Genomic DNA, 24,669 nt, shown 5'->3' on the forward strand with positions numbered 1-24,669 from the left:
TGAAATGGAGTCTAAACTGTAGAAAACAAATACACGTTGCTGTCAAAACAATGGACTGATTTTGCTTTACTATTATCAGAATTTGATACTGTGATGCTGAGATCAAATGGATACTCTGGTTCATGATTTTTGCCTGAGCTAACTCATCATATGGAACTACTGGTGTTAATTGTGCTTGGGTTAGTTGTTAATGAGATAGATCTGTTTTTATTATTATGAAGACAAGATGCCTGTGCGTATATAAGAGAGCACGCCATTAACAACACAAACTCAGCAGTGGCATGGTATAGCATATGTTTCTTTAGCAGCAGAATTTGAATTCAGGTTTCTTGGTGGCAGTACAATTCTCATATTGAGGTGATAGCTATTAGATAGGTAGATATTTGATATGTGGTTATATTAGCACCATTCAACTAGTTGGTCACAAACAGTTGTCAGAAGTTTGATAGTAGTTACTTTTTTTTTTTTTTTTTAAATCGTGTATCATTCTTTTTCTCTTCCCCTTTCCCACTCATCCCTTAGTGGAGCAAACTTTAGCACTCTGCTTATGAATCTTGGACCGGAAAACTGTGCCACTCTGTTACTCTTTGTATTACTAGAAGGCAAGATCCTCCTCCATTCTCTTAGACCAGCTGTGTTGACAGGAGTTGCTGAAGCTGTAGTAGCTGTAAGTACAAAGTGTTCTGTACAGCAGTGAGAGGAAGCAGTTAAAAATCCACTGTTGTTACAAGGCTTTTTTAAGTTAAAATTATTGATGCACTAAATGATCATTATTTGCAGCAATAGCATTTAGTTAAAGTCCATAGCATGTCTTCTTATTATAACTATTAGAGTGATCAACTTTTTTGCATAGATAACTAAGAGATGTGATGTGGTCAAACTGAAGATTCTTTGCTGACAGTGTTGCAAGGTTCTGACAAGTGTTTAGCAATTTCATTTCAACTTGCTGCATGTAACTTCTTGGATTTTATTATACAGTATCTGTTGTCTTGTTTTAATGCATTGATTTCATTTAATTTTTCCTTCAGATGATATTTCCATTTCAGTGGCAATGTCCATATATCCCTCTGTGTCCTTTGTCTCTGGCCACCGTACTCAGTGCACCTCTTCCATTTATTGTTGGAGTTGATTCACGATACTTTGATCTGTATGATCCACCACAGGATATTGTGTGCATTGATTTAGACACAAACATGGTGTACATGTAAGTTCTATGGAGTGTTTACATTTGTCTGTAGTTGGAGAGATTGCTGAAATGCTTAGGATCTATGGGTCGGTTGAACGCTTTATTGATTTTCATTGTGTCAAAAAGATGCTTCCTCTACTGAAGAAAATGTTTCCTGTACATTACTGAAATTCTTTGTTTTATTAGTAGCATCAAAAGAAATAGGAAACAATGGAGCAGATTGTGTTGGGTTTTTTGGGGTTTTCTCCTTCCCCTAGATCCCCATTAAAAACACTGCAAAAAGCATTTTCATCACCATATATTAAAGTATTCTGGCACCAAAAGAATAATTATAATAGGTGTTATGAAAGAAAAATGTATTGAAGAAACTAAGGGAAGATAACTTATTTATATGAAGATACTTGCAGTGAAAAATACCAGAGTGTTTTTGTTCATAGGTAGAATGGAAGTTGAAGACTGGGTTGCTGAAAAATGGAAGAGATAGAAGCAGGGGATTTAGCAGAGAGATAAGGATGTCAAGGTTCTGATGGGATAACTGCTAGAAAGACGAAGTACCAACCTTACTTGGATTGGCTACTGGACTAAAAATCTACCAGTGGTTGACCTCTTCTGAGGCACCCAACTGGAAAGATTTGTGCACCTTTTCTTTTCTTAGAAGTCTGTTTCTCTTTCAATAGTCAACTGATTTTTTTTTTCTTTTTTTTTGCTGCCCATTTTTCATATATATCATCTGTACCACTTACTTGATTTCCAAAGGAATTTGACATCTGTAACATTAATTAGGTAAATGTGGAATGTTGGTACCTGTATTACAAAACTTTTTAAACCTAGAAATCAGGATATTTTTCAATTTTGGAGATGTGTAGGTGAAACCAAATGTCCATAAAGCACTTTGTGTTGAAGATCATCCAGAATTCTAAAATGATACATTATTAGTGATTAAAGATTAATGTTCCATTTTATTTTATCCACATCTGCTTCTGCCCCTCTTTATTGCTGTGGCACTGCTGCCTTTTTTTTTTTTTTTTTTTTTTTAAGGTGTAAAAGTATTTAATAGCACTGTTGTTAACTTTGAAAGACTCCATAAGAGAAGAATAACATTTGGAAAATTCAGTATTTTCTAGTACATTAGTCTGTCTGTCTAGTGTCTTTTTAGAGCAAGTTTGCTAGACTGAAGCTTTATTTACTGCCAAAAACTACTGAAGGCCTTTTATTCATTCAACATCTTCCTTAATGCCTTTTTTTGGATGTTTTCAACTATCTCTCTGAAAGTAACATTGAAAGCTGGTTAAGGACAGTAGCCTTTTTAGGGCAAAGATTTGAGGATTTGTTTTATTTTTATAGCAGAATTTTTTTCCTTGCATTTTTGGAACAGTACCACTTACATTGTTCATAGGCATGCCATTATGGTGGGGAAAAAGCATGCGTTTTTTTCTTTAATGCCTGAAACTTTGGCTTCCTTCCTAAGATATTTCTGTGTCAATGCCAGTTGAGCAAATAATAATTGAACAAACGTTTCACTGATGCGAGGTACAAAACAAGCAGTGACAGCATCAGCTCGGGGAGTAATAACTGATTAGGTCTTGCAGCCACAGGGTTTGTTGTGCTCCCTGTTAGAGCAGTTCTCCCCCTCCTCCTGCCTTCCAGAAAGAGGCGTAGGAGTTCTCAGGATTTACTCCCCGTTCTCTCTCTTTTTATATCCAACTGCTTAAACAAGGTCTGGCATTGTACCCGTTGTCCTTCTAACAGAGATGAGCATCCCTTTAGGCCAATTTATCCCATTGCTTAATCAACCACATAATTTTCAAACTGTGAACTGAGTTCCCAATCTTCCTAGTCTCTGCTAGCCTGTGGTTGAAGCTGGAACTGAGTTGCCATAGACATGTTACAGTGTACCATATGAGCGTAAAGCTACCAGACTGGTCTCCCAGCATTTTGCAGTAACAAGTTCATGTTGTATTCTAAACTGCCTTTATTTGTAGAGTAGCAGTACGGCAGGTTTATGGTAGTATAGGCTTTGGATAGGAATCACATACAGATATGTTATGTGTTGTGTTGTGTTGTGTTGTGTTGTGTTGTGTTGTGTTGTGTTGTGTTGTGTTGTGTTGTGTTGTGTTATGTTGTGTTATGTTGTGTTATTAGTGCCTAAGTTATATTAGCAATACTGATAAAAATTCTGAAAGGGAAATCAGCTAAGTGACATTTCAACTAAGAAGTCTAAATCAAATCTTAATACAGATCCTCCTTACAGACTGGAGAAAACTACTCATTACTCAGGTTATATTGTTCTGTATCTGAGGAAATGAAATTCTGAGTTAAGTCAGTCCCATTTTTTTAATTTTGGCATACAGGGACAGTGACAAGATTTCTTTTCAAAATAATTTGGTTTTTTTAGTTACTATATTCTGAAAATGAAGTAACTTAGGGCTGTGGAAGCTATTCTTTATTATGTGATCTGTATTTTATATATCCTTTTTTCCCTCCCCTGTGTTTTAGATCAGATGATAAGAAGAGCACCAACTGGAAGCAGTTTCCTAAGAAGCCATGTAAAAGTCTGCTCAGCACCTTAAAGAAACTGCACCCACAGCTGGCAGCAGGTGAAATATATAAAATAAAATGGGGGAGGGGTAAGAACAGAAACTGTCTAAAGCAGGGAAATTAAGTATTTAAGAAAACTACTAAATTTTCTGATCAACGCCTACAAGTCTTAAATTACAATTAATGTATAAATGTAAAGACTGCCTTCTATCATACGTAGAGTGAATTATTTTTTTAGACTTTTATTTTCTTTGCTGTAACTTCTTAAAATTTGAGCTTTTTTTTAGCCTTCACTCAAGATTAAATTATACTTAAACAAAGATTTGGCTAAAACACATTTGGATCTCGACATAAAACTATATTCACAGTTCTGATCAAAGATAATAGAGGAAATGGGGATGTAAGTAAAATAATTATGGCTATCTTGGCTATTGTGCAGATACTGCTGAATGTCTCAGACAATGACGTTTCTACAAAAATAAGCAAGTAGCTAAATTTTGTTGGAAGTATTTTGTCCAAAGAAAACTGACCATCTTCAGCCTAATGACTTAGACAAGTAAGAGCAAAGTTGTAACTGAACTAACAGTTTTCAGGTATTGCTTCTTTCTGGCTGTATATAGGCTCTTTAAGGTATGCTGGTTCAGAGTATGTTAGGTTGCATCATTATGGAGAAGGAGATAATGATAGCCTCGTGGGTATACAAGATATACAAAATTTGTGGATTACAGAAATGTGCATTAATTAAGAGGTAGGTGTTCTTGCCTCAATTTTCTATTTTTTTTTTTTTTTTTTTTTTTGGCAGATAGCCTTTACTTCATCTGTTAGAAAAACTCAAATTTACTTTTAGTTTTTTCAGCAGGGTATGTCATGCAGTCTACATAATATAGAACTACTTCCTGATTTTAACTTGAGCAGACAAGTGGTCTTTTTTAGATAGATCATTTTTTACATTTTGGCAATATTATAATACATAAGTTATAATATTTATATATAAATAAATCTTCTAATACATATGTTATTTATATTTATATATAAGTATTTATATTACAATAATTGCTATTTTTGTTACAAGAAGCGCAGAACTATATTTTCAGCAATACCTGCTACTGTTTTTTTAAGAGTGCAAGAGCAAACTCTGGATGTCATCTACTTGTTTCTACCCTTTGGTGCACTCAAATGTTAGAATTTTGATTAGAAAAATAGTTTTAGGCCCTTTCTTTATAGATATGCAATTTTCAGAACAGGGAAAACGTGTTCCTTTGTGGTGGTATATTACTGAAAGACTACATTCAGTTGGTTGTGTGGTAACTTTAACTCAGCTGAGATCCTCCTCATTGTTTCATGTCCCAGAGAGCTGAATGTGTTAGAAAAACACCTAACCGACTCTTGAGGTAACCTGCTTTTTATATGAGCCAGATCAATTGAAAAATAATCACAGGATTTCTAGTATTTGTCACTTCTGAGTATGGGAAAGTAGAAAAAAGAAAAATCCTGTCTTCAGCATGTTGTGAAAGTTACCTGTTTGAATGCACTGAATTTTAATATAGGATTGTACGTGTTGCCCCTTGCTAGTTCACAGGAAAACTCAAGAAGGCTCTGCAGTTGAGATGACTCCTATTGAGGCAGATTTCTCCTGGCAGAAGAAGATGATAGAACTCGAGATGGAGATCCAGGAAGCTTTTCTCCGTTTCATGGCATCTATTTTAAAGGGTTACAGAACATTCCTCAAGCCAATCACGCAGGCGCCTTCAAATAAAGCAACTGCTGCTGATTCCTTGTTTGATCATCAAGGTGAGAGTGAGGCAAACCAGCTGCTGATAGTATTGGCAGGGTTACAACTTTAGGGTTGAGGAGCTGCTTAACTTTAAAAGGTCAAAGTTCCCTTTGGTTGTATAATTCTTGGCAATACTTACAGTCACAATCAACTATTCAGAGTTGATTAGAACAGGGATACGCACATAGAACTGCAATTTTGCAATAGCTCTAGTCTTAAAAAAGCTGTCTTTCAGTAGCATGATTTCTTGTGTGTCATATTCTATAAGGGCAGCTCTTGGGAATGAAAAAATATTTCTCAGTTTGTACAGAGCAAAAATGCCAGAGCCCAGTAATGAAGAACAAAGTAATGTTCTTGATATAAATGGGAAGATAATAGAGAATGGGACAGAGATCAGAAACAGAAAAAACCCAATAATCAGCAAAGGTCATCTTATTTTCCTAATCACCTTAACTTTTCAGATCTCTTCATGATTTGAATGCTAGATAAAAGGTCACAGGTGTATTGCTTTGTACGTGTTGGTGGGGTTCTGGGGTTGGGTTTCTTTGGTTTGGGGTTGTTGATTTTTAAATTTTTTTTAATTACTGGAAGAGATTTTTAGTCAAAGGTTTGGGAAGTGAAATATTTTCAAAGTTTGGAAAGTAAAATATTCTCAGGTCCGTCACCTCTTAGGTTAACATAATCTTTATTTTACTACTGTTTTAACTATCAGATGCTTCTCCTTTTGTGCAAGGTCATCATCTCCTTTTTCTTGCACAAAAAGTCAACCAACAGAGTGAGCAGATTATAGGTGTGATTGCTTGCCAAGTATTGTTACCTATGGTTAAAAAAAAAAAAATTTAAAGAAAAGCTGTTATTTTAATCTTCCGAACGCAAGAGGTGATAAGTAGGTTTTTTTATTGTTTATATAAAGTCAATACTTTATGTATTAGCACTTCAAATATTTTATGTTGACACTTTATTTCTTATGGAACTCATAACCGGTATTTAGTTGTGTGTTCCTTTTTCTAACCAGGATTTTTAAAAAGCAGAGATCGTGCCTATACAAAGTTCTACACACATCTCACCAAAACGCAGATATTCAGCCGCTTTATTGAGGAGTGCAGTTTTGTGAGTGACAAGGATACTGGCTTGGCATTTTTTGATGACTGCATAGAAAAGGTGAAAAACGTCTAGCAATACTATTTAATAATACGCTTCTGTTCATTTTGTGTTACTGTCCTGGTTTTTAGTTGTAAAGGTAGATACCCTCTGCAGCAAGTGTTTTGAGGGATTGGAATTCTTGGTGGTTATTGCTCAGCCATTTTCTTCCTTCATCTTCTTGCATGGTCATCATTTTCTGTGTTGATGCAGGAAACTTTCATTAAGGACCTGTTGGATGTCAAGCTATAAGATAATGTGAGAAAGACCAGTAGTTGATACTTCAGCACAACACTGTCCGTGCCTTCCCTTTAAATGTTAATCATCCTCCCTCTAATGTGGAATTATCTACCAGTGGTCATCTGTGGTGTTGCTCTTTTTCACACAATTTAAACTTAAAACACAAAAATATGCCTAGTGCTCCACTTGTGGTCAAAACTAATTTATAGAAGTAAGATCCCCTTTTGTTGCCTATTCTTCTTTTTTGAAACAAAGTCTCTTAAGCATGATTATGATCTAGATGGTTTATTGAGTTTATAGCTTCATCTGTAAAATGCCATGTTCACAACATAAAAATTAGGAGCTAGAGCATTATATGTAATTTTTTGAGATGTGTATATATATGATTCTTTCTGTGCGGAATCTTTATTTTCATTTGACATTCTTAAGGAATGAGTCTTTGATTCCAATCAAATTAACAGTTGTCAACAGACCACAAATAAGTGTTCAAAAGTTTCATTACCTTTATTTTTCTTTCTGCTGAGTATGGGGTATGCATCTAGAGTATACTTTGTTTATTATTGTTAATAATTCAGTATTCTTGCAGATTGTTAGTGTTGCACACTTAAATTGCCATATTGAAGATACCTGCAAAAAAGCAGTTTCTTTCAATTCAACTAAATGAAAGCACTTTCCTTGTTAGATTTAAAAATTTGTATTTAGTAAATAATGTCAACAGATTGAAAGTATGCTGATTACTTCATTTTCTTTCAGCAAATGAAATATTTGAAAAAGAGATTAATGACTTCTACAGAAACATGGAAGTTTAGTGTTTCTTGTTTAATATTTAAGTAAATGACAGCTTTAATGGAATTATTTAGGACTTTTTTTTAATTTGAGAAGACACTGATTTTTTTTCTTTCTTTTTTCCCAGCTCTTTCCGGATAAAGGAACGGAAAAAGGAGAGAAGGTACTTTGTCCTTCAAAATGTTTAGGGGTATCTGATTGTGAAATAAAAATGGAAAGACAAAGCTGTAGACTTGATATTGAGTAATTAGAACAAATATAATTTATATATTACGATCATATACAATATATATTAAATATATTTTTACATGTACAAACATAATTAATGTTAAAAAGGACACTTTATCCCAAAATGAAGCTCAGTACTTAGCGTACAAACTCTTGTTTTCAGGTTGATGTGGACTCCGTGGAAGATACACGGTTGATTGAGCTTGATGAGTCACAAAAAAGTGAACACACAGTGTTCATAATGCCACCAGAACCTCCTGCTGATGACGGACAGGACCGAGTGCCAAAATACAGGTACATGTTAAACAGCCACGTGTAGTGAAACTAGAATGCTTATGATGTTACGCAGGGCAGATGTTCCATCTTGGTTCGATATTTGCCTTAATATTAAGTTATAATATAAAGAATTTTTAAAAAGATACAACCTGCCCGGATTCCACTAAGTTTCTGAACTTCTAGAAGTCAGCGTTTTGTGTGTATGTGTGTATGTTAGAGGGCATGTGGATTTTGGTTTTAATTTTTGTAACTTCTTGCCAACTTCATAGTAATACTTTTCTATGTGCATTCATTGTCTTTCTTCCTGTTTGAGCCATTTATGTGTATTTTGTAGCAACTGCAGTGCACTTTGATTCACAGTGGGAATGACAGGGGGTGGGTAATGGATCTGCCTAGTACTGTTGATCTGCAGCCGATGAACCAAAAGAGCGAAACACCTGCTCCACTTTTCAGACTTCTTTCATTCAGTGTTTTTCAGCCTTATGCAGGAAGTGTGGAGTTTCAGACACTCTGGGTATGATTTTTTTTCTTCCTGTCTCTCTTGGAGGTCACAAAGGTTCTGTTTCCAACTATTGTCCTTTTTAATCATTATCTGTGCTTTCCTGACCTTCATGATATGGATAGCATATGAGATGCATGGTTCTTGTTTCCATTGTCTATGGAAATTTAATGTCCAAGGCATCTTCTTGTGATATCTTTGTGAATAAAGGGATCTTGCAATGTTAGTTCCTTTTTTTTTTTTTTTCCCTGATTGTTTATTCTCCTGTTTGTCAGTCCTTTGCACACAAGTTGTCTTTGTATGGCTTTCCTGTTATCAGCAGGTACGTGAAAAGCTTTTCTTTTCTTTTCTTTTCTGTTTGTTTTTTTTTAATCATCTATGTAGCTATAAAAATTTCCCACGACTAGATTTCAAGCTCTTTGACAGACCCCAGGAGCTCAAGCTGTCCTTCAGCAGACACCCAGCTGGAAGCAGCATTTCGAATAGCCCAGCACTCATGGCAAAGAGGACAAAACAGGTCAGATGAGTCACTGTAATTACTGTGTGAACACTGAGAGATATAACATTTTTTGGTAAAATTGCCACTGCCTGTTTATACTATGTTAATGTTACTAGGGGTTAGGTCTTTGTAACTATTGAGAATTAACACTTGTAGAAGAATGAAAAAGAAGGCAATAAACAAACAAATTAGCATCGGAGATTACAATTTGTTGTCAAACCCAATTTTAAGCTTTAGACTGTAATATAAAAGAAAAGGAAATTAAAATTAATGCTAGAATGGGGAGGAAAAAAAAAGAATTAGTTCTGATGCTAGTTTTTGCTTTTAGAGAGCCTTAAGAGAATGATAAGGGAGCTTTAGTTGAATGTTTGTCTGTTGTTATTAAATGCTCACTTTTAAGCAGTCAGTTGTCTGAGTTGTAAGGGCTTCTAGATTCAGGATGTTACATCTTTTGTCTGCTTTTTTGTTTTGTTTCACCCTTACAGGAGATAAAAACAGCCCATAAATTAGCCAAGAAGTATTACGTAAGCCCCCCACAGTGGGCTAAGTGTCTCTTCAGTCATAGTTACAGCCTATGGTTTATTTGTCTGCCAGCCTACATCAGAGTTGCACATCCCAAGGTCAAAGCACTACAGCAGGCGTATGATGTTCTAATTAAAATGAGGAAAACTGATGTGGAACCACTAGATGAGGCAAGTGTGAATAAAAAAACCATTACGATAAACATGGAATAGAAGACAAGGTGCAAATATAGTGTGTTTGACCACCACCACCAGGTTAAGCATACTTACAGTTTAACCTGTTTTAAAGCCACCTTGATAGGATCTCGAAGAAGTCTGCTTAACTCGGGCAACTGGAAATTAATTTCCTTTTTCATCACTAACGTAGTGTCAGTTGGGTCAAGTAATCCCACTCAGTGTTGCTAGTCTTCTCCCAGACTTCGTCAAGAAAGTAGTTCTTGAATATCCCTGTTTTTTGAGTTAATATTTTGCAGCCTTACTGAACTGAAGGGATAATGGGTTTGTGTGCAGAATACAGCATTCTTTCAATAGTATCCACAGGCATACAGCAGCAAGTCATCCTGCTTTTTGCGTGGGCGTTGCCTTCCCTCCTTTATTTCACAAACAGAAGAGCTGGGTGGAAAAAAATTCAGCATTATCAACAATGTGACTGCTGATGTTATTTCAGCTCGTGTGATTTCCTGTTTAATTTTTGCTCCATCTTCTGGCTGTTGAGTGTTATGTACTGAGTAGCTGCTCTCATATGGCTTTTCTCCTCTACATGTGTAAAAGTTGGAAATCAGGGCAGAGCTTAAGCTCTTTCAAAATCCTCATCGTCAGTCCATTTATGCATTTCTTTATCTCATCAGGTCTGCTACAGAGTTGTAATGCAGCTCTGTGGACTGTGGGGTCAGCCTGTTCAGGCCGTGAGAGTCCTCTTTGAAATGAAAAATGCTGGAATACAGCCAAATGCCATCACCTATGGTTATTACAATAAGGTAAGAGAAGTCTTGACCAACATCTCTCCTGTTGTTGTCATTCTACTTGTTCTGTAGCATGTTTTGAAGATTGTTTCTTACAACTCTTCACTTGGATATGCTGATTCTGTTGGGCAAGCAATCATTTTGGCATTCTTACATTTCACTGGATCTACACTGTATGGTTTTACACTGTTAAGTTTACATTCCTGTGCTGTTTGGGTAACCAAAAATACTGTTGAAATACACATTTGTAGTGTTTCTGTTTCCAAGTTTTGTAACTTGTCTGATGCTTCCATGTCAAAACCATCTGTTCCTAGGTATATCCTTTAAGGTATCAGGATCCAAGATGAATGAAGGCTGGAATTAGTCTAGTTGAAGTAGCCTCCTCCTGTTATCCTTGCTTCCAAGTTCCTGTAATATGCTGATGAAACTCCTTAGTAAAGTAAACTATGTAAAGTAATAGGAAAAGAGGTGCTACTGTGGTCTTTTGTTGCTACCAAAGTATATAGATAAGAACAAACCCCACCTTGTTTACTTAAAGAAATCTTGGTCCATTGTTTGCTGTTACTCAGCTGTTGTCTCTAGAGCTATGGGATAAAAGGGAACAGCTCATAAAAACTCAAATATTTGAGTTTGGACAGGAAATGCCTTTTTTGAGCATGGAAAGAAAAGCTTCTCACTGTACTGTGTTTCTTAGTGTAACTTTTTTACTGTTTTTGTTATTGCAATGTCTCTTTCTGTAGGCGGTTTTAGAGTCTCCTTGGCCTAGCAGTAACCGCAGTGGTATATTCCTGTGGACAAAGGTACGAAATGTAGTTCGTGGCACAGCACAATTTAGGCAGTGCTTAAAGAAATCAACGCAGAGCCCACAAGTACCTGTGATACCAGGTAATATGTTAGTTGAAATGGATTTATTTCTGCTGAACAAGAGCATGACATGCTTTCTGAGGGATTGCAGCTAATATTGTGGCTTTTACACGTTGAAAATGTTTCCTTAAGTGTATAAAAATTGATAATTGCCAACTTGATGCTTGAAACAGTCTTAGAATGTCTTCCACACACTGAAGAATTAATTACCTGAATTCTGTTGCTAGAATTTCATATTCTTATTTTGTATGTTCAAGCAAAAGTATTTACTGTTGTCTGAAGAGCTCAGATTTGTTTAAAAGCCTGTAAAGTTTAATCCTCTCTTACTAACCAGCTCTCGTTCATGTCTTTAGCTCTGCGGAGTACCACGGGTGGAAGTGATGGGGACATGGTGAGCCATGGTAGCGTGGATAGTTCTAATGATGCTAACAGTGGGGAGCACACTCTCTTCGTCAGTGACTTAGTCAGGCTTGATTCCATTGATAATCACTCTAGCACAGGTACTAGATTCTGCTGGGTTTCACTACTAACAGTCCCTCAAAAGGCTAAGTTTTCTAGTCTCCTGTTGATTTGCCCTCCTCAACCACCACCTTCCCCTCTTGGGGCTGCAGACAATGGAGCATGGACTTGAACAATGTAAAGAAAAAGAAATACCCTGTTGTTGAATATTACTTATTTACTGGAGATCATGCTGCTTCTTTAGTTTAGAGTGAACAGTAGCAGAAATAGTGTTATGTTAAAATTAATGTCTTGCTGTGGTCTCATGAACCTTGCTTTTTGTGCTAATCTTCAGAAAAGATATGAAATCTCTGACATATGAGTCTGCATATTATCATTTATTCATAGAAATGATAGTTTGAGTAAAACGTTTCTCAGCATTAAAGGAAGGGAGTGAAAGTTGCTGAGGTGATTAGAAGCTAACACTAAAATGTTGCTCTTTGATGATAATCCAGAAGGGCCTAATTAGCATTCCTGGAATTAGTATGTTATGTATGGTTATAGTAAACTGTGCTTTTAAAGGCCATATTCAAGCTTCTTAATAATATTTGCTAAACTTGGAAGTAAATATAGAAATTATCAGAACCTTATCATACGGTCTTTATGAGACACCCTGGAAATGGAAAGACAGGTGATAAGCTGGAGAAAAACTCTGCCTTAAACATGGTGTGCACTCTTCCACACGAACTGGAGTAAAATGAGTGCACAGGAAGTTAATCACTTGAGATGGCAAGACAAAATTCATGGTTCTTTGTATCTGCTTTAGTACTGATTACATTCTACCTGTGCATAGTCTTAACTAAACTTCCTTTCTGTATACTTCAAAACTTAGTGTACAAATGGTTCTAGCACACTCTTCATGGTTTTTAATATCTTGAGCCCTTCTGTAAAGAGAACTTTGATTCCTTTGCTTCATCTGTTATGCTTGACTAGATTACTGAACTTCCCTTCTCTCTGCTCTTTGTTGCTCTGCTTTTTGCTCTTTGCTGTCTCTTGGGTGCCGCATTTGTCCTTGGCTCTCACGGTGTGGGGTGCAGACTTATATGGTGTGAAGCCTTAGATGCACGTGTGCATTATTTCTACCCTTGAATGTTACTTCTGCAGGTAATTCACCCATTTATTGATAGGGTGTTTTCACTTCTGTGCAAAGCAGGGATACTAAAGTTATTGAAATGATGATAGAGAGAAAAGAAGGACCAAAGAATGTCAGAACTTACCTTTCTATGTAAAAGGCTTTTAATATAGTAGCCAAATGTAATAATTGATGGCTGCTCAGACTTTCAAATTATTTTTTTTATATGTTTCCTCTTTGTTAGTAAAATAAACAGCAGTAATATGTATTGTAGATAGATAAATTATATCTGTCACTCAAGTTTTATGGAGCTTCCTAATATCTTTCACACTCAGTAACTTACACTTTGATCTTTTTAAATACTGTCATGTATTCTAATAGGTACTCTAAGGCATATAAATACTGCTGTTGAACATGTTGCTGTGGGATATGTCCCATATAGCATTTTTGCATATGCAGCAGGGCTTCAAATAAAATAAGATAGAAAATAGTATCTTTCTGGATTGTTTCCTATGGCAGACTTTTTGGACTACTCTGAACTATTTTATAAAAAACAATGAGTTACAGCTGTGAAGTTTAACTGGTATCGTAGAGCAACAGACTTTTAAAAAATGTTTAGGTTTTTACTTTCTTCTGTTACATTTTTATACTTCGCACTATAGCACAAAGTTGTAGCACAGTTTATGATACAGTTATTTTCAGGAATGTATTCATTCTTAGAAGCTTACTCAATTCCTGTTGCACTTGTCTTAACATTTTTTGTAGATGCATTTGAGAATTTAGCTTGCCCAGCAATGAAATATTTCATGCTAATGAAAAGGGAAAGGAATGAAGGGAGATACAGTGCATTAAAAGTAGTTAGTCAACATAGTGTTCCTGGGGGAATAACTTGTGTAACAGTTAGAAAAGTAAATTTGGATTGTATAGCCTAATTATCTCTGCTGTCACGATCACCAAGTAGATCTGTGGACAGATTAAGTATTTTGGTGATCTTACTGTGAATTTTTCTGGCAAAACAAAATGTGAAACAGATTAATTTCAATTCTTTTATTTTCTTATTGAAAAACAAATTTAGGAAAGAAAAATAAATCTGTTTTTATTCCTTCAAACAGGTGGTCAGTCAGACCAGGGCTATGGATCCAAGGATGAACTTTTAAGAGATGATGGGGATAGCCTTCGTGCAACTGAAATACAAGTAGAGAAAGATATTTCTTCTACAGCTGAAGACCTAATAGGAGGTTAAGTATGCATGTTTACATTGATGAAAGCTTTTTGTAATAAATCTGCTTCATGCATTAGACTACCATGAATAATTAAAGTATTGAATTAATAATGTTGCTAAGGTCAAAGTAGGACTGTATGAAGTCTGGTGGACTACTCCCGTGCCCTAGATAATAGTAGTGGAATTAATATAGGTAGAAATAGCCTCTTATTAGACTAATTTAATATAGGTGGAAAAAATGGACAAGTGATGGGGCACACAGTATTTTGCATTCTGTTCCTCTCGTTTGTATGTTTGAAAACCTGACCATTTTTTTAGCTGTACCAGTTGACCTAATATAAGGCACTACTTTTCCCTACAAACTCTTCACAGCTCTAAAAAATGTGGTCATCTTCTGTCTTCTATCCAGATTTTTCCTTTAGTTTGTCTGTATTATGTTTCTCATTACTGAATCTGTTTCATGTCTGTGTTACGAGATCCTTAATGCGAGTTAGGGCTTCTAAACCTTTCATTAGACAAATAGCCCTGGATGAAGATCTGAGAACTGCTGGTCCTGCTCTAATTTGTTTAGTTGAAAAATAGCAAGGGAAGAAATTGGCATATGCTCTAACCTTGTGAACAGCTAAACACTCTCTGTGTAATACTGTCTACTGTCATTCTGTCTAGGTATTATTTCCAGGAAGTGCTCTGTACCTAGTAGGACTGGTCCTTTAGGTTGTAATCATATAAGGGAACAGTGTTTGAGCTGTTTTCCGTAACAGTGCAAATGAAATTATTTAGTTAAATTAACTGAAGTTCACGTTCTGTTTCTTGTAGAGGTTTGTACTGAGAAATCTGATGAAAAGCAACAGCTGAATATAGAAGCTCATAGTCCAACAGATCCACCTGCTTGGGGTAACAGTATTGTGAAAGTTCCATCTGGCATTTTTGATAGCAGTGGAAGGAAGAGCTGTGGTGGTGAGTCACTGGGTGATACAGAGCTTGCTAAAATCCTGATCTTGTTGTGCTATAGTGTTTTGCAATCTCTTTCATGCTATTAAAAGAAACAAAACTTCTATTTGAGGTGCAGATACATTTGCTTTCCACCGTTATCCTTCGCAGGTGAAGGAAACCGTGAATTCTAAGGTTGAAAATCGCTGTTGGGTAGATTGAAATCAAGATTTTCCCTGTCCCACACCGAGAGTGTTTCAGTAATGTACTAGAAAACCAAGAGAATTAGGGTCTCTACTCTTGATTTTGTCACCTAAACCTCGCTGACCTTGGACAACTCTCATTGTTTCTGCGGCTTACATTGCCAATGTATAACCTGGGAATAATGCATGTTGTCTTTGTGCCATACAAAATTTATTTACATATCTGTTGCTTCATGATGAGGAAGACTTACAGATACATAAAATCTTGGGGCTCATTTTTTTCTCCCCTTGTTCCTGTCCTTTACTAAGGCAATGTAGTCCAGCTTCAATATAACTTGATAACTAAGAATTGAGTGTCAGGCAAGAAGTTGCCCAGAACCTTTCTGGCAATTATAAGAGCAGATGGCTAGTCAAGAAGCAGCATTGATGTGAGACTCAACCTCCTCCAGCAGTGGATATGGCACATCGGGTCCTCCTTTGGGATTCTAATATAGTAGAATTCCTGGTGTTATGGAGGTTTTTACCTAGATAACACAAATTTCTTGGCACTAAACATTCCCAGTTTCCCTCGAGGACATGGGATTAATAAGATTATCTTATATCTTCCACATACTAAAACTAATTAGCTTTTTCTAAATATGTTTGTGTCATAAACAGAGTAATGCTTCTGTGTTGTGCAGACACACACGATAGTTGTTTTTTTTTTTCAAAACCAGAATGAACTATGGAGTTTGATCTACAGATCTGTGAACATAGCTCTGGGGTGGTTGGGGGGAGAAGCAATCTTTACTTACAGTTTTACTTTCCTTTAGCTCATTGATGCATTACCTGCTCTCTGCTGGGTGTTGGCACAGGGAAAGGAGGTAGAAGCCATAAAAGGCTTTGACATCAAGGAGTCAAGAGTTAGATGACTTGATCTGCAGGGTGCCTTTGCAGCCAGTAAAATATCTTGTTAATACTAGTGGATTAATGGGCTAATGGATAACTTGAGATTGTGGCACTCCCAGTCTTCTAAGGAGATTTCACATGATTTCAGGAAACAAACATTTTTGGTGGCTATGGGTACGGTATTAACACCTTTTCTCTTTTAGAAACTGGTTCTAGCCCACTGTTCGTAACTCAGGATTCAGCTGATGATGTAGTCTTCGGTGATGTTTCTCCTAAGAAAACAAGTGAAAAGGGACAGAAGAGGCAGAAACTGTTTTCAGAGAGAAGCTGCAGTTTCAGCAGTGAAAGCAGAGCAGGAATGCTGCTGAAAAAAGGCAGCTTGGACTTGCATTCTAAAGAAATAGCTATAATGATGGGAGCAGATGCCAAGATCCTAACAGCAGCTTTATCTGGGGCCAAAACTTCACCCTGTCATATGAATAAATCCCACAGCTTTGAAGGTATCATTGACCATCAGGTTTCTGGCATAAGTGGCACTTGGAGTTGTATGACTGAGAGTGATTGGGAATTGGAGCATAGGTCTTCACCAGTGCTGGAAGAACCTGGGGAAGGGCAGGAGCATCTTGAGAATGGAAGAGATGAAAACATGACCACAGTGGAAGATGTGAACCTTGAACAGTCAGCTGAGTCCAAAAACCAGAAACCAGAATCCAAAGATACAACTACTAAAAGGAATAGCTTTTATGGGGTGGTTAAGCCTATTGAAAGGGAAGATGTTGAAGTAGGTTTGGACCCGCTGTCTTTGCTGGCTACTGACAGCACACAACCAAGGCATCCAGAACCTGAGGAAAAGTTGGTGTCACCAGTTGCAGCACGTAATTTGGCAGATGAAATAGAGAGCTACATGAATTTGAAAAACCCTTTGGGTAGTAAGTTTCCCAGCATGGAACTGCACAAGCCAAATAGGGAAGCAGAAGCCTCTGGTGCACTTGGTCACTCCCAAGAAAGGAGGTCAAGCCTGCCACTGGAGCCTGTCCTGCCATCCCCCAAGTCTTACGAAAATAGGCAAAGTCCTTCTGTCTCCAGATCCAAAACATTCACTGGACGACCAAAGCAACAAACCCATCCACGGGTTCAAAAGGAGCGGTCTTCATCTTTAACAGGACTGGGTCGTTCTTCTCCACATGGCTCGTTAGGATCTGTCGTAACAACTTTATCCAATCTGAAGTTAGACAATATACTGTCTGGACCAAAAATGGATGTTCTGAAATCAGGCATGAAGCAGGCTGCCAATGTGGCCAGTAAGATGTGGGGAGTTGTAACTTCAGCATATAGTTACTCGGATGATGAGGCAAGTGTTTTTCAATATGAAAAATTTAACTTCTGTGTCCAGAAGATTGCTTCACAAGATGTTATTTTTTGTTAAGTATTGACTTTTATTAGCTAATAAAAATTTTCCTTTGTCATTAAAAAACCACTTTTCAGACAAAAACAAATGAAATTATCTTGATGCAGTAAACTTAAATGTTGACTTTTTGTTCTCAACATTCCCCCCGTTTATTTATTTAGCTATTTATCTTTTTATTTATAGCTAAAGAAACTGCACCAAGAAACCCTAGTAAGAATAAAATTGTGTCATCTTAAATTATATCATACTTCCTGTCTTATCTTTAAAAAATTGAGGGAATGTTGTGAAAACAAATCACAAACCTAAGAAGTCAGGTTAGTGAGGACTAAAGTTGAAAGTAGCAAAGGACAGGCTGAGATCTAGTAAATTCACTTGTCAGGAATTTGGAAACTAAATGTTATGTTTCTTGTGTGAGCACAATTGATTAACTCTGGCTTTTTCAGACGAAAACATTTCAGAGTATAATGGCATGAATGAAAGAGGAGATGGAGGGATGAATATTACAACTTCCTCCTTTCCATATAGGTCTTGTTGTTGTGCCTCCAAAGACAGTTTTCTCTCTTAGAAAGGCCTCTGCTTCATCCAGTTAACCCCTCAATCTGGTGTTTGGTTGTAAGGATCTTCTGTCTCCTCTCTTCAGGCTGTTAAGATAGCTTCTTGTTTCCTTTTTTCAAATTCTCCCTCCTTTCCCCCTAGCCTCTGTAAAAGGTGGAAAAGGGGAAGATAGCTGTCTGACTTAAATTTGTTTCACACAGAAATAAACTTAGGTTACTTATAGGGTTCTATTAAATAAATTAAAAAAAAAAACCACAAAGATTTTTCTTAATTTTTTTAAACTACATTTGCCTGTGACAGTGAAAACTCACTGGTTGCTTTCTTTCCTGAGTTTTTTTCCTGTGAGCTAGGTTTTCCTGTGTGCCTTTCTATTATACTGACCCATTCCATAAAATTTTGTTTAATGGCACATCGTAATTCCCTTAATGTGACTTATTTTAATTTCCTTCAATGATCTTTTCATTCTCTCCTCTTTTACTTCTACAACTTCCCTTTTTTAATATCTTGACTATTTTACTTTGTTACATGCTGTGTCTTAGTGTCTGTGTTACTGCTGCAGCGTGCCAGCTGGTAAGTATTCCTGTCATAATTCCTGAAAATACGACTTTCACTTGAACCTTTTTTTCTGATAATCCCTTCATTTTGTGTAACATCTGCCAAATCACAATTTCTGCATCATTTTTCATGTTTCTCCTGTAATGAAGAAGTTTATGTCCCTGTAGCTTTGCCGCTCAGTTTGATTCTCAGCTATTTTCGCTACTAAAGCATTTCATTTTTCCGATATCCTTCTGGTTTGTCCAATATCTTCTGCTTTTAGGGTTGTGTATATTTATTTTACATCTAATAATTTTTACATGAGGATTTTTGTCTTAATCTGCTACTTTATTTATTTATTAGGGGGAAAATGGAAGGCAAATAATGGATCTGGAAGTACTCTAAAATGCTAATTTTCTTCTTCTTGTATTAAAGGAAGAAAACAATCGACCAGACTTTACCTTCCCTGCTGGTTTCGAAGATAGTATTTTAGGAGATAATACGTCATCAAGAACTGGAGTGCCAGGGTTAATTACTAATGAGCTTGCACAAAGCACTACTAGTCTTGGCAGTAGCAGTAGCAGTGGAGATGCAGGAAGACAGCATTACAGTGCAGGTGAGATTTTTATGGGTTTGTTTCCCCCTCATAACTTGTTTATAATACAACAGAGAAAACCATTCTGTGTGAAATCATTCATAACAGTGGAAGCTATGGTAATCTGAAATTATTTCAAGTCCTTAAGATAAGTACAAGTAAATTTGTACTTCCATTCGGTACTGTTCTCTTGCACTAGCAAATAGCTAATGCTTCTCCCTTTGTTGAATGTATAAAAAGTTGATAAAAAATACAGGTATTTAACTGTGAAAATAGTTCCTCTGTGTCTGTGATAGGAAGATTCCGAACTAGTTATAGCCAGGAACACCTGCTTATGCATGTAAAGTCACAATACCCTGAAGGTTCTTGAAATATTAATACAGAAAAGCAGAGCGGTGTTCAAGAACTGCAAATAGTTGCATAACTAACAGAGGCAGATCTTTTGAGGGGAAGAAAACCCCAACAAACCAAAAGCCAGCAAACAAACAAAACCAACTCCACACCCCCAAGCCCACAAGAAAACCCAAAGCAACACACACAAAAATGCATCAGCTTTACTGTGGAGCAGGAGGCATTGGATGCATACTTGATTTGAAGTTGTGAAGTTAAATAATTGATGAATACGTGCCTATTGCTAAATTGTCCTTTTCTCTGCCTCCCTCTCCTCCTCCCTCTTCTAAAACGGGATGAAGTAAATCTAATCATTTTCAGTTCAGGTTCTATTCAGCGGGATTTTATTCTGATTTTGAGAAAAAGATGTGTTGCTGAGCCAGCTGGGGTTAGGTCTAGCTCTCTTTGCAGTACTTTAATGACACAAATATCGTAAAGCCATATGCATCAAGAGATGAAGAGCTGTCTTGTGGACTGGACATAAACTGGCCCTGTGTAGCAAAAGCTTGACAAGATATCTTCTAGTTCCAGTTAGTTAGGAAGGTTGTAAGAACTAACTATAAGAGTGGCATCCATCCACAGGATATGTAAAATTTGTCACAAACAGAAACTTTAGCTGAAGAAGCAGAGGAGCCTTCTTTATGACAAGGGGACTCTGATCATAAAGGAACTTGTGATTTTTTGAATAAGAAAGTTTGACTTGGCTTGTCAGAGGAGCTAATGCTGATAGTTTTGCTTCCTAAAACTGATTCCAACCATTTCCTTCTGTTAAATGTTTTCCAGCTCCTTTTCCCCTTCTCCTGGGCAAAGCTCATAACCCTAAACCCCTGCCTTACCAAAGAAAGATTATTTGTTTTACAGTAATGTTAGCCAGGGAAAGCACAGTAATGGCATCACGTGTCTTGCCTGGTACTATCCTTCTGTTTGCTATTTACATGTGGATGTTTCATTCAACAAAGCTTGAACCACTTCTTAGAATAAGTATATTGAGCAATCTTACGGCTTCTTACTATTCTTTATTTTTTCTTTGTATTTTAAGATTTTACTCATTGATGTGGGTTTTTTTTCTTTTACCAGTATGTGATATATTGTGTTAGACAAAAATAACTTTGAAAGGTTAATCACAAAATTTATATTTACCCATATATCAGTGAAGTTACAGAGCTACACATATCTTTGGAGGTTTTCTGGTACAATTTTCTATCTTGGTCAAACAGAAGTGATTTTCTTTAGCAATGGATGAGTTACTCTTCCCTTGAATACAAGACCCAAATGACTCTTTCTGTACAGGTGAAGTTTCATTCCCAAGAAGTATGAAAGTTCTAGATTCTGAGAAATCAGAGCACAGTTCTTCACATAATACTAGTTTATCCAGCATTTTCCAGAACTATGCAATGGAGGTAAGATTAATAAACTCATAAATGAAATATATAATTATTCAGTATTGCATTATGCATTAATTACCTCTTTTGTTGGATTGTGATTGGATTTTCCAAACAATTTTTTCCATGCTTCTACTGCAAAGATGCTTGATAGTTTTAGCATGGGATGTGGTAGTAGCTTTAAAAAAAAAAGTCTGTTAAATGCTTTTATGTATCTCTCACCTATAGAGAGAAGATACGATTGGGGGACGGGTCAAAACTTGGAATGAGACAGAAATTAGAAAACAAGATTTTTATTTTTCCCTTTCAACTTTATTTTTGTTGTGTCCTGTCATCGTGTTCCCCCCCCCGCCCCGCCATGGAAATTATGTGGTGTTACTAAATAATTGTGGTGAGTTGACCACATCTAGCAGCTAAGTCCTCACCCAGGCACTTGCTTACTCCTTCCTCATCAGGATGGTGAGAGAATCGGAAGGGCGGAAACAAGAAAAAAATCTTGAAGGTTGGGATAAAGACAGTTTCATAAGTAAATTGGGAGAAACAAATACAAGAAAAGCAGGACAACAGGAGGGGGAACAAAAAAACCCCGAGTGATGCAAAAGCAATCAGTCAGCACCATGACATCCCAAGCAACAGCTGCCTCAGAAAAACTCCTCCCCCCAAAACACCCAGTTTATCACTGAGGGTGATGTTCTATAGTATCTCTTTGGTCAGCTGTGGTTAGCTGTCCTGGCTGTGTCCCCTCCCAACCTCTTGTCCACCCTCAGCCTCCTTTCTGAATGAGAAAGAAAAGGCCGTGGTGGTGTGTAAGACACTGTTCAGCAATAGCTAAAACAGTGGTGTGTTATCAACACAGAGCTTGTCACCAGTCAAGCACCATGAAGACTGCTATAAAGAAAATTAACTGTATCCCAGCCAAACCCAGCACACTAATGATTTAGTATGTTTCTCTGTTTCAGTTATTGCTTTCAGACTTCAGAATCATAGGCAACGGTCACTGCGTTTGCCTTGGATGCTTTTCTTTCCGTGGTAGTGGTTTTTTGCTAGGTCCCGTATAGTTTTCTTTTATGTTTGATCTTCTGGAGAACTAGGATTGTCAAACTTCTGCACTGCATTATAGAAGGGGCATAATATAGAAAAAGAAAAATGTTGCCATTGGGCTAATATCTGAAATATATTAGATCTAAAATATATCTTATGCTCTGTTGATCCAAAATATATTATACGTTGTGTTTGGTAGTGGTTTTTTGGTTTTGTTCCCTGTGAGAGTGAGACAATGGTATAAGAGGAAGCCTAAAAAATAAGGTTTATTGACCATTCTTCAGCTAGTACAGGATTATGTTTTACCACCTTTTCTTCTGTTCTCAATCTAGTTTAGTGATGAGACTTCTATTAGGTAAAATCCAACTTTATGTATTTTCCACTTGCATTGGGTTTCCACTTGCACTGGGAGCAGGGAGGCTGCAGGGGTGGCTTTTGTGAGAAGATGCAGAAGCTTCTTCCCTGTCTACAGTATGATAGGGTAATGCTTCCTCCAGGTCTCAAAATATCTAACAAAAAAAAATAATTATTAGTATTTGCATTTCATAGGTGAAAGTTATGTGGACAAGATAACTCTGAGTATGGTGAGTAAGTAGTGATGAACTCATACCTCCCAAGTGGCATTCTGATACCTGGTAAACTCCTGTGGATTCTAAGCCTATGAAGCCAATTATAAAAGAACCTTGAAACAAGACTGATAATAACCATTCTTTGCTGTTTTAGGTGTTGATGTCAAGCTGCTCTCAATGTAGAGCTTGTGGTGCTTTGGTTTATGATGAAGAAATTATGGCTGGATGGACAGCAGATGATTCAAACTTGAACACTACCTGTCCTTTCTGTAAAAGTACCTTCCTACCTTTACTTAATGTTGAATTTAAAGACCTACGTGGCTCTGCAAGGTTGGTGGGTTTTATAGATCCTGTCTTTCTGCCTTTGCACTTGTACATGGTCATATTTTTTCACAAAAGGATCTCAGTTATATCTCCCGGTGTTTTTATCTAGATGTTTGGAAGAATGCCACTGCCTGTTCGACAGTCGTGATTGTACTGAAGGAAATTATAAGTCATGTAAACTATTGAGTTCCATTTTAAAACAGCCAAAAAGCAAAGAACTAGTTGCCTTTTTGCCACTCTTTATTTTCATATTTTCTTTGTAAGCCTAACTGTACATAAGGTGTAAGTCTGTTTTCATTTTGTTTAGCTTTTAAATGCTAGTGGATCATGAACTTTTTAAAACCATATGAAGCAGTTTTTAAATCTGTCAGCAAAGAATTTTGCACAAATTATATTTACTAACAGCTTTTAGTTACAGATGCTCCAGCTTATTGTTTCTCCAGTAGTTCTCCAGTTTAAGCTTCTCCGCTTACTATTTTTACCTCTTTTAATTGCACTATGAAGGCTGGAACTTAACTTTAAGGTAATTTAAAATGGATTCTCACTGTGGTGGTTATTGCCATGGAGCAGCATTAGTGTTCTTGAATGCTGAAACTGAACCATCTGTAGAGTGTGTACTTCAAACACCTTAGCAAAGCAAGACAGGTTCCTGTTATTTTGTGCCTATAATGGTGTATGGTCTTCTAGTCTGTAATGTCACATTACAATAGCAACCATTTTTAGTGATGTGTCAGCTATTGACACATTGATATTTTGTTGCTGATTGGGAATCGGGACAAATTAAAGTCACTTGTAATGACTTAGGTCCAGCACAGGAGTTCTTACTTTGCAGATCAGATCTCTGTATGTTTGTTCACTCTGCCTATATGTTACAGTGGAGAGAGTTGTCCTGTTGTCAAGCTTTTTATTGTTGTGTTTCCTTGGTTTTCCCACTTTTTGAAAGCAAATGTAGAAAATAATAACTTTTTTAATGACTTTATGCTCACATCTTAACCTTTTTATTTCTCTCCCCTCCCATTCGTGTTGTAACTTAGCTTTTTCCTGAAGCAAAGTACTTCAGGCGACAGTTTACAGAGTGGTACCCTTCCATTAACCACGGATCCTCTGGAGCAGAAACTGTTGTCCAGTCCAGCTGTAACTGACTTGATCAGTTTTTCAGATCACCCACAGTCCAGCCACACCATAGCTGAAGAAACTTGCTCTGCAGCTGAGCAGAGGTGGGTAAAACAGGATTGTTAGTTCTGTCAGAAGTGTCTCAACACTTTCAGTATTTCTCCTCTACTTCTGAAGTGAAGGTTGGTTTATATACCAATTATGTACTTATATTAATCTCTTAACTTTGATGTTGTATATTTTTAACTAAAGTCAAATTTAGGAGTGAAGGTCACCTCTAAACTAATCTCTTCGCTCTCTTTGCAGATTATTTGGAAGCAGGCATTTTCTGTTTCACTTGATGTTTTTTCTTCTGTACTGTGGTTGAATTGTTTTTATCCATTGTTTCAGTTATAAGGGCACAAAATGAATATTCCCAGATCTGCAAGCAGC

The 24,669-nt window shown here is 36.8% G+C and overlaps 1 protein-coding gene across 1 annotated transcript in view; it reads left to right on the forward strand.

Annotated features, from left to right (window-relative positions):
- The window catches only part of DENND4C (DENN domain containing 4C), a 47,811-nt gene that overhangs the window by 14,633 nt on the left and 8,509 nt on the right, over positions 1 to 24,669 (forward strand). Inside the window, 19 exon segments of the mRNA XM_074166848.1 lie at positions 523 to 667; positions 1,029 to 1,204; positions 3,683 to 3,783; positions 5,297 to 5,515; positions 6,514 to 6,659; positions 7,792 to 7,827; positions 8,056 to 8,186; positions 9,052 to 9,184; positions 9,652 to 9,858; positions 10,536 to 10,664; positions 11,390 to 11,534; positions 11,867 to 12,013; positions 14,196 to 14,321; positions 15,122 to 15,256; positions 16,530 to 17,677; positions 19,259 to 19,439; positions 21,099 to 21,208; positions 22,955 to 23,130; positions 24,159 to 24,341. Coding sequence (XP_074022949.1) covers positions 523 to 667; positions 1,029 to 1,204; positions 3,683 to 3,783; positions 5,297 to 5,515; positions 6,514 to 6,659; positions 7,792 to 7,827; positions 8,056 to 8,186; positions 9,052 to 9,184; positions 9,652 to 9,858; positions 10,536 to 10,664; positions 11,390 to 11,534; positions 11,867 to 12,013; positions 14,196 to 14,321; positions 15,122 to 15,256; positions 16,530 to 17,677; positions 19,259 to 19,439; positions 21,099 to 21,208; positions 22,955 to 23,130; positions 24,159 to 24,341 — 3,774 coding nt within the window.

This window comes from Numenius arquata, chromosome Z (genome assembly GCF_964106895.1).
Source record: "Numenius arquata chromosome Z, bNumArq3.hap1.1, whole genome shotgun sequence".
Classification (NCBI taxonomy): Eukaryota; Metazoa; Chordata; class Aves; order Charadriiformes; family Scolopacidae; genus Numenius; species Numenius arquata.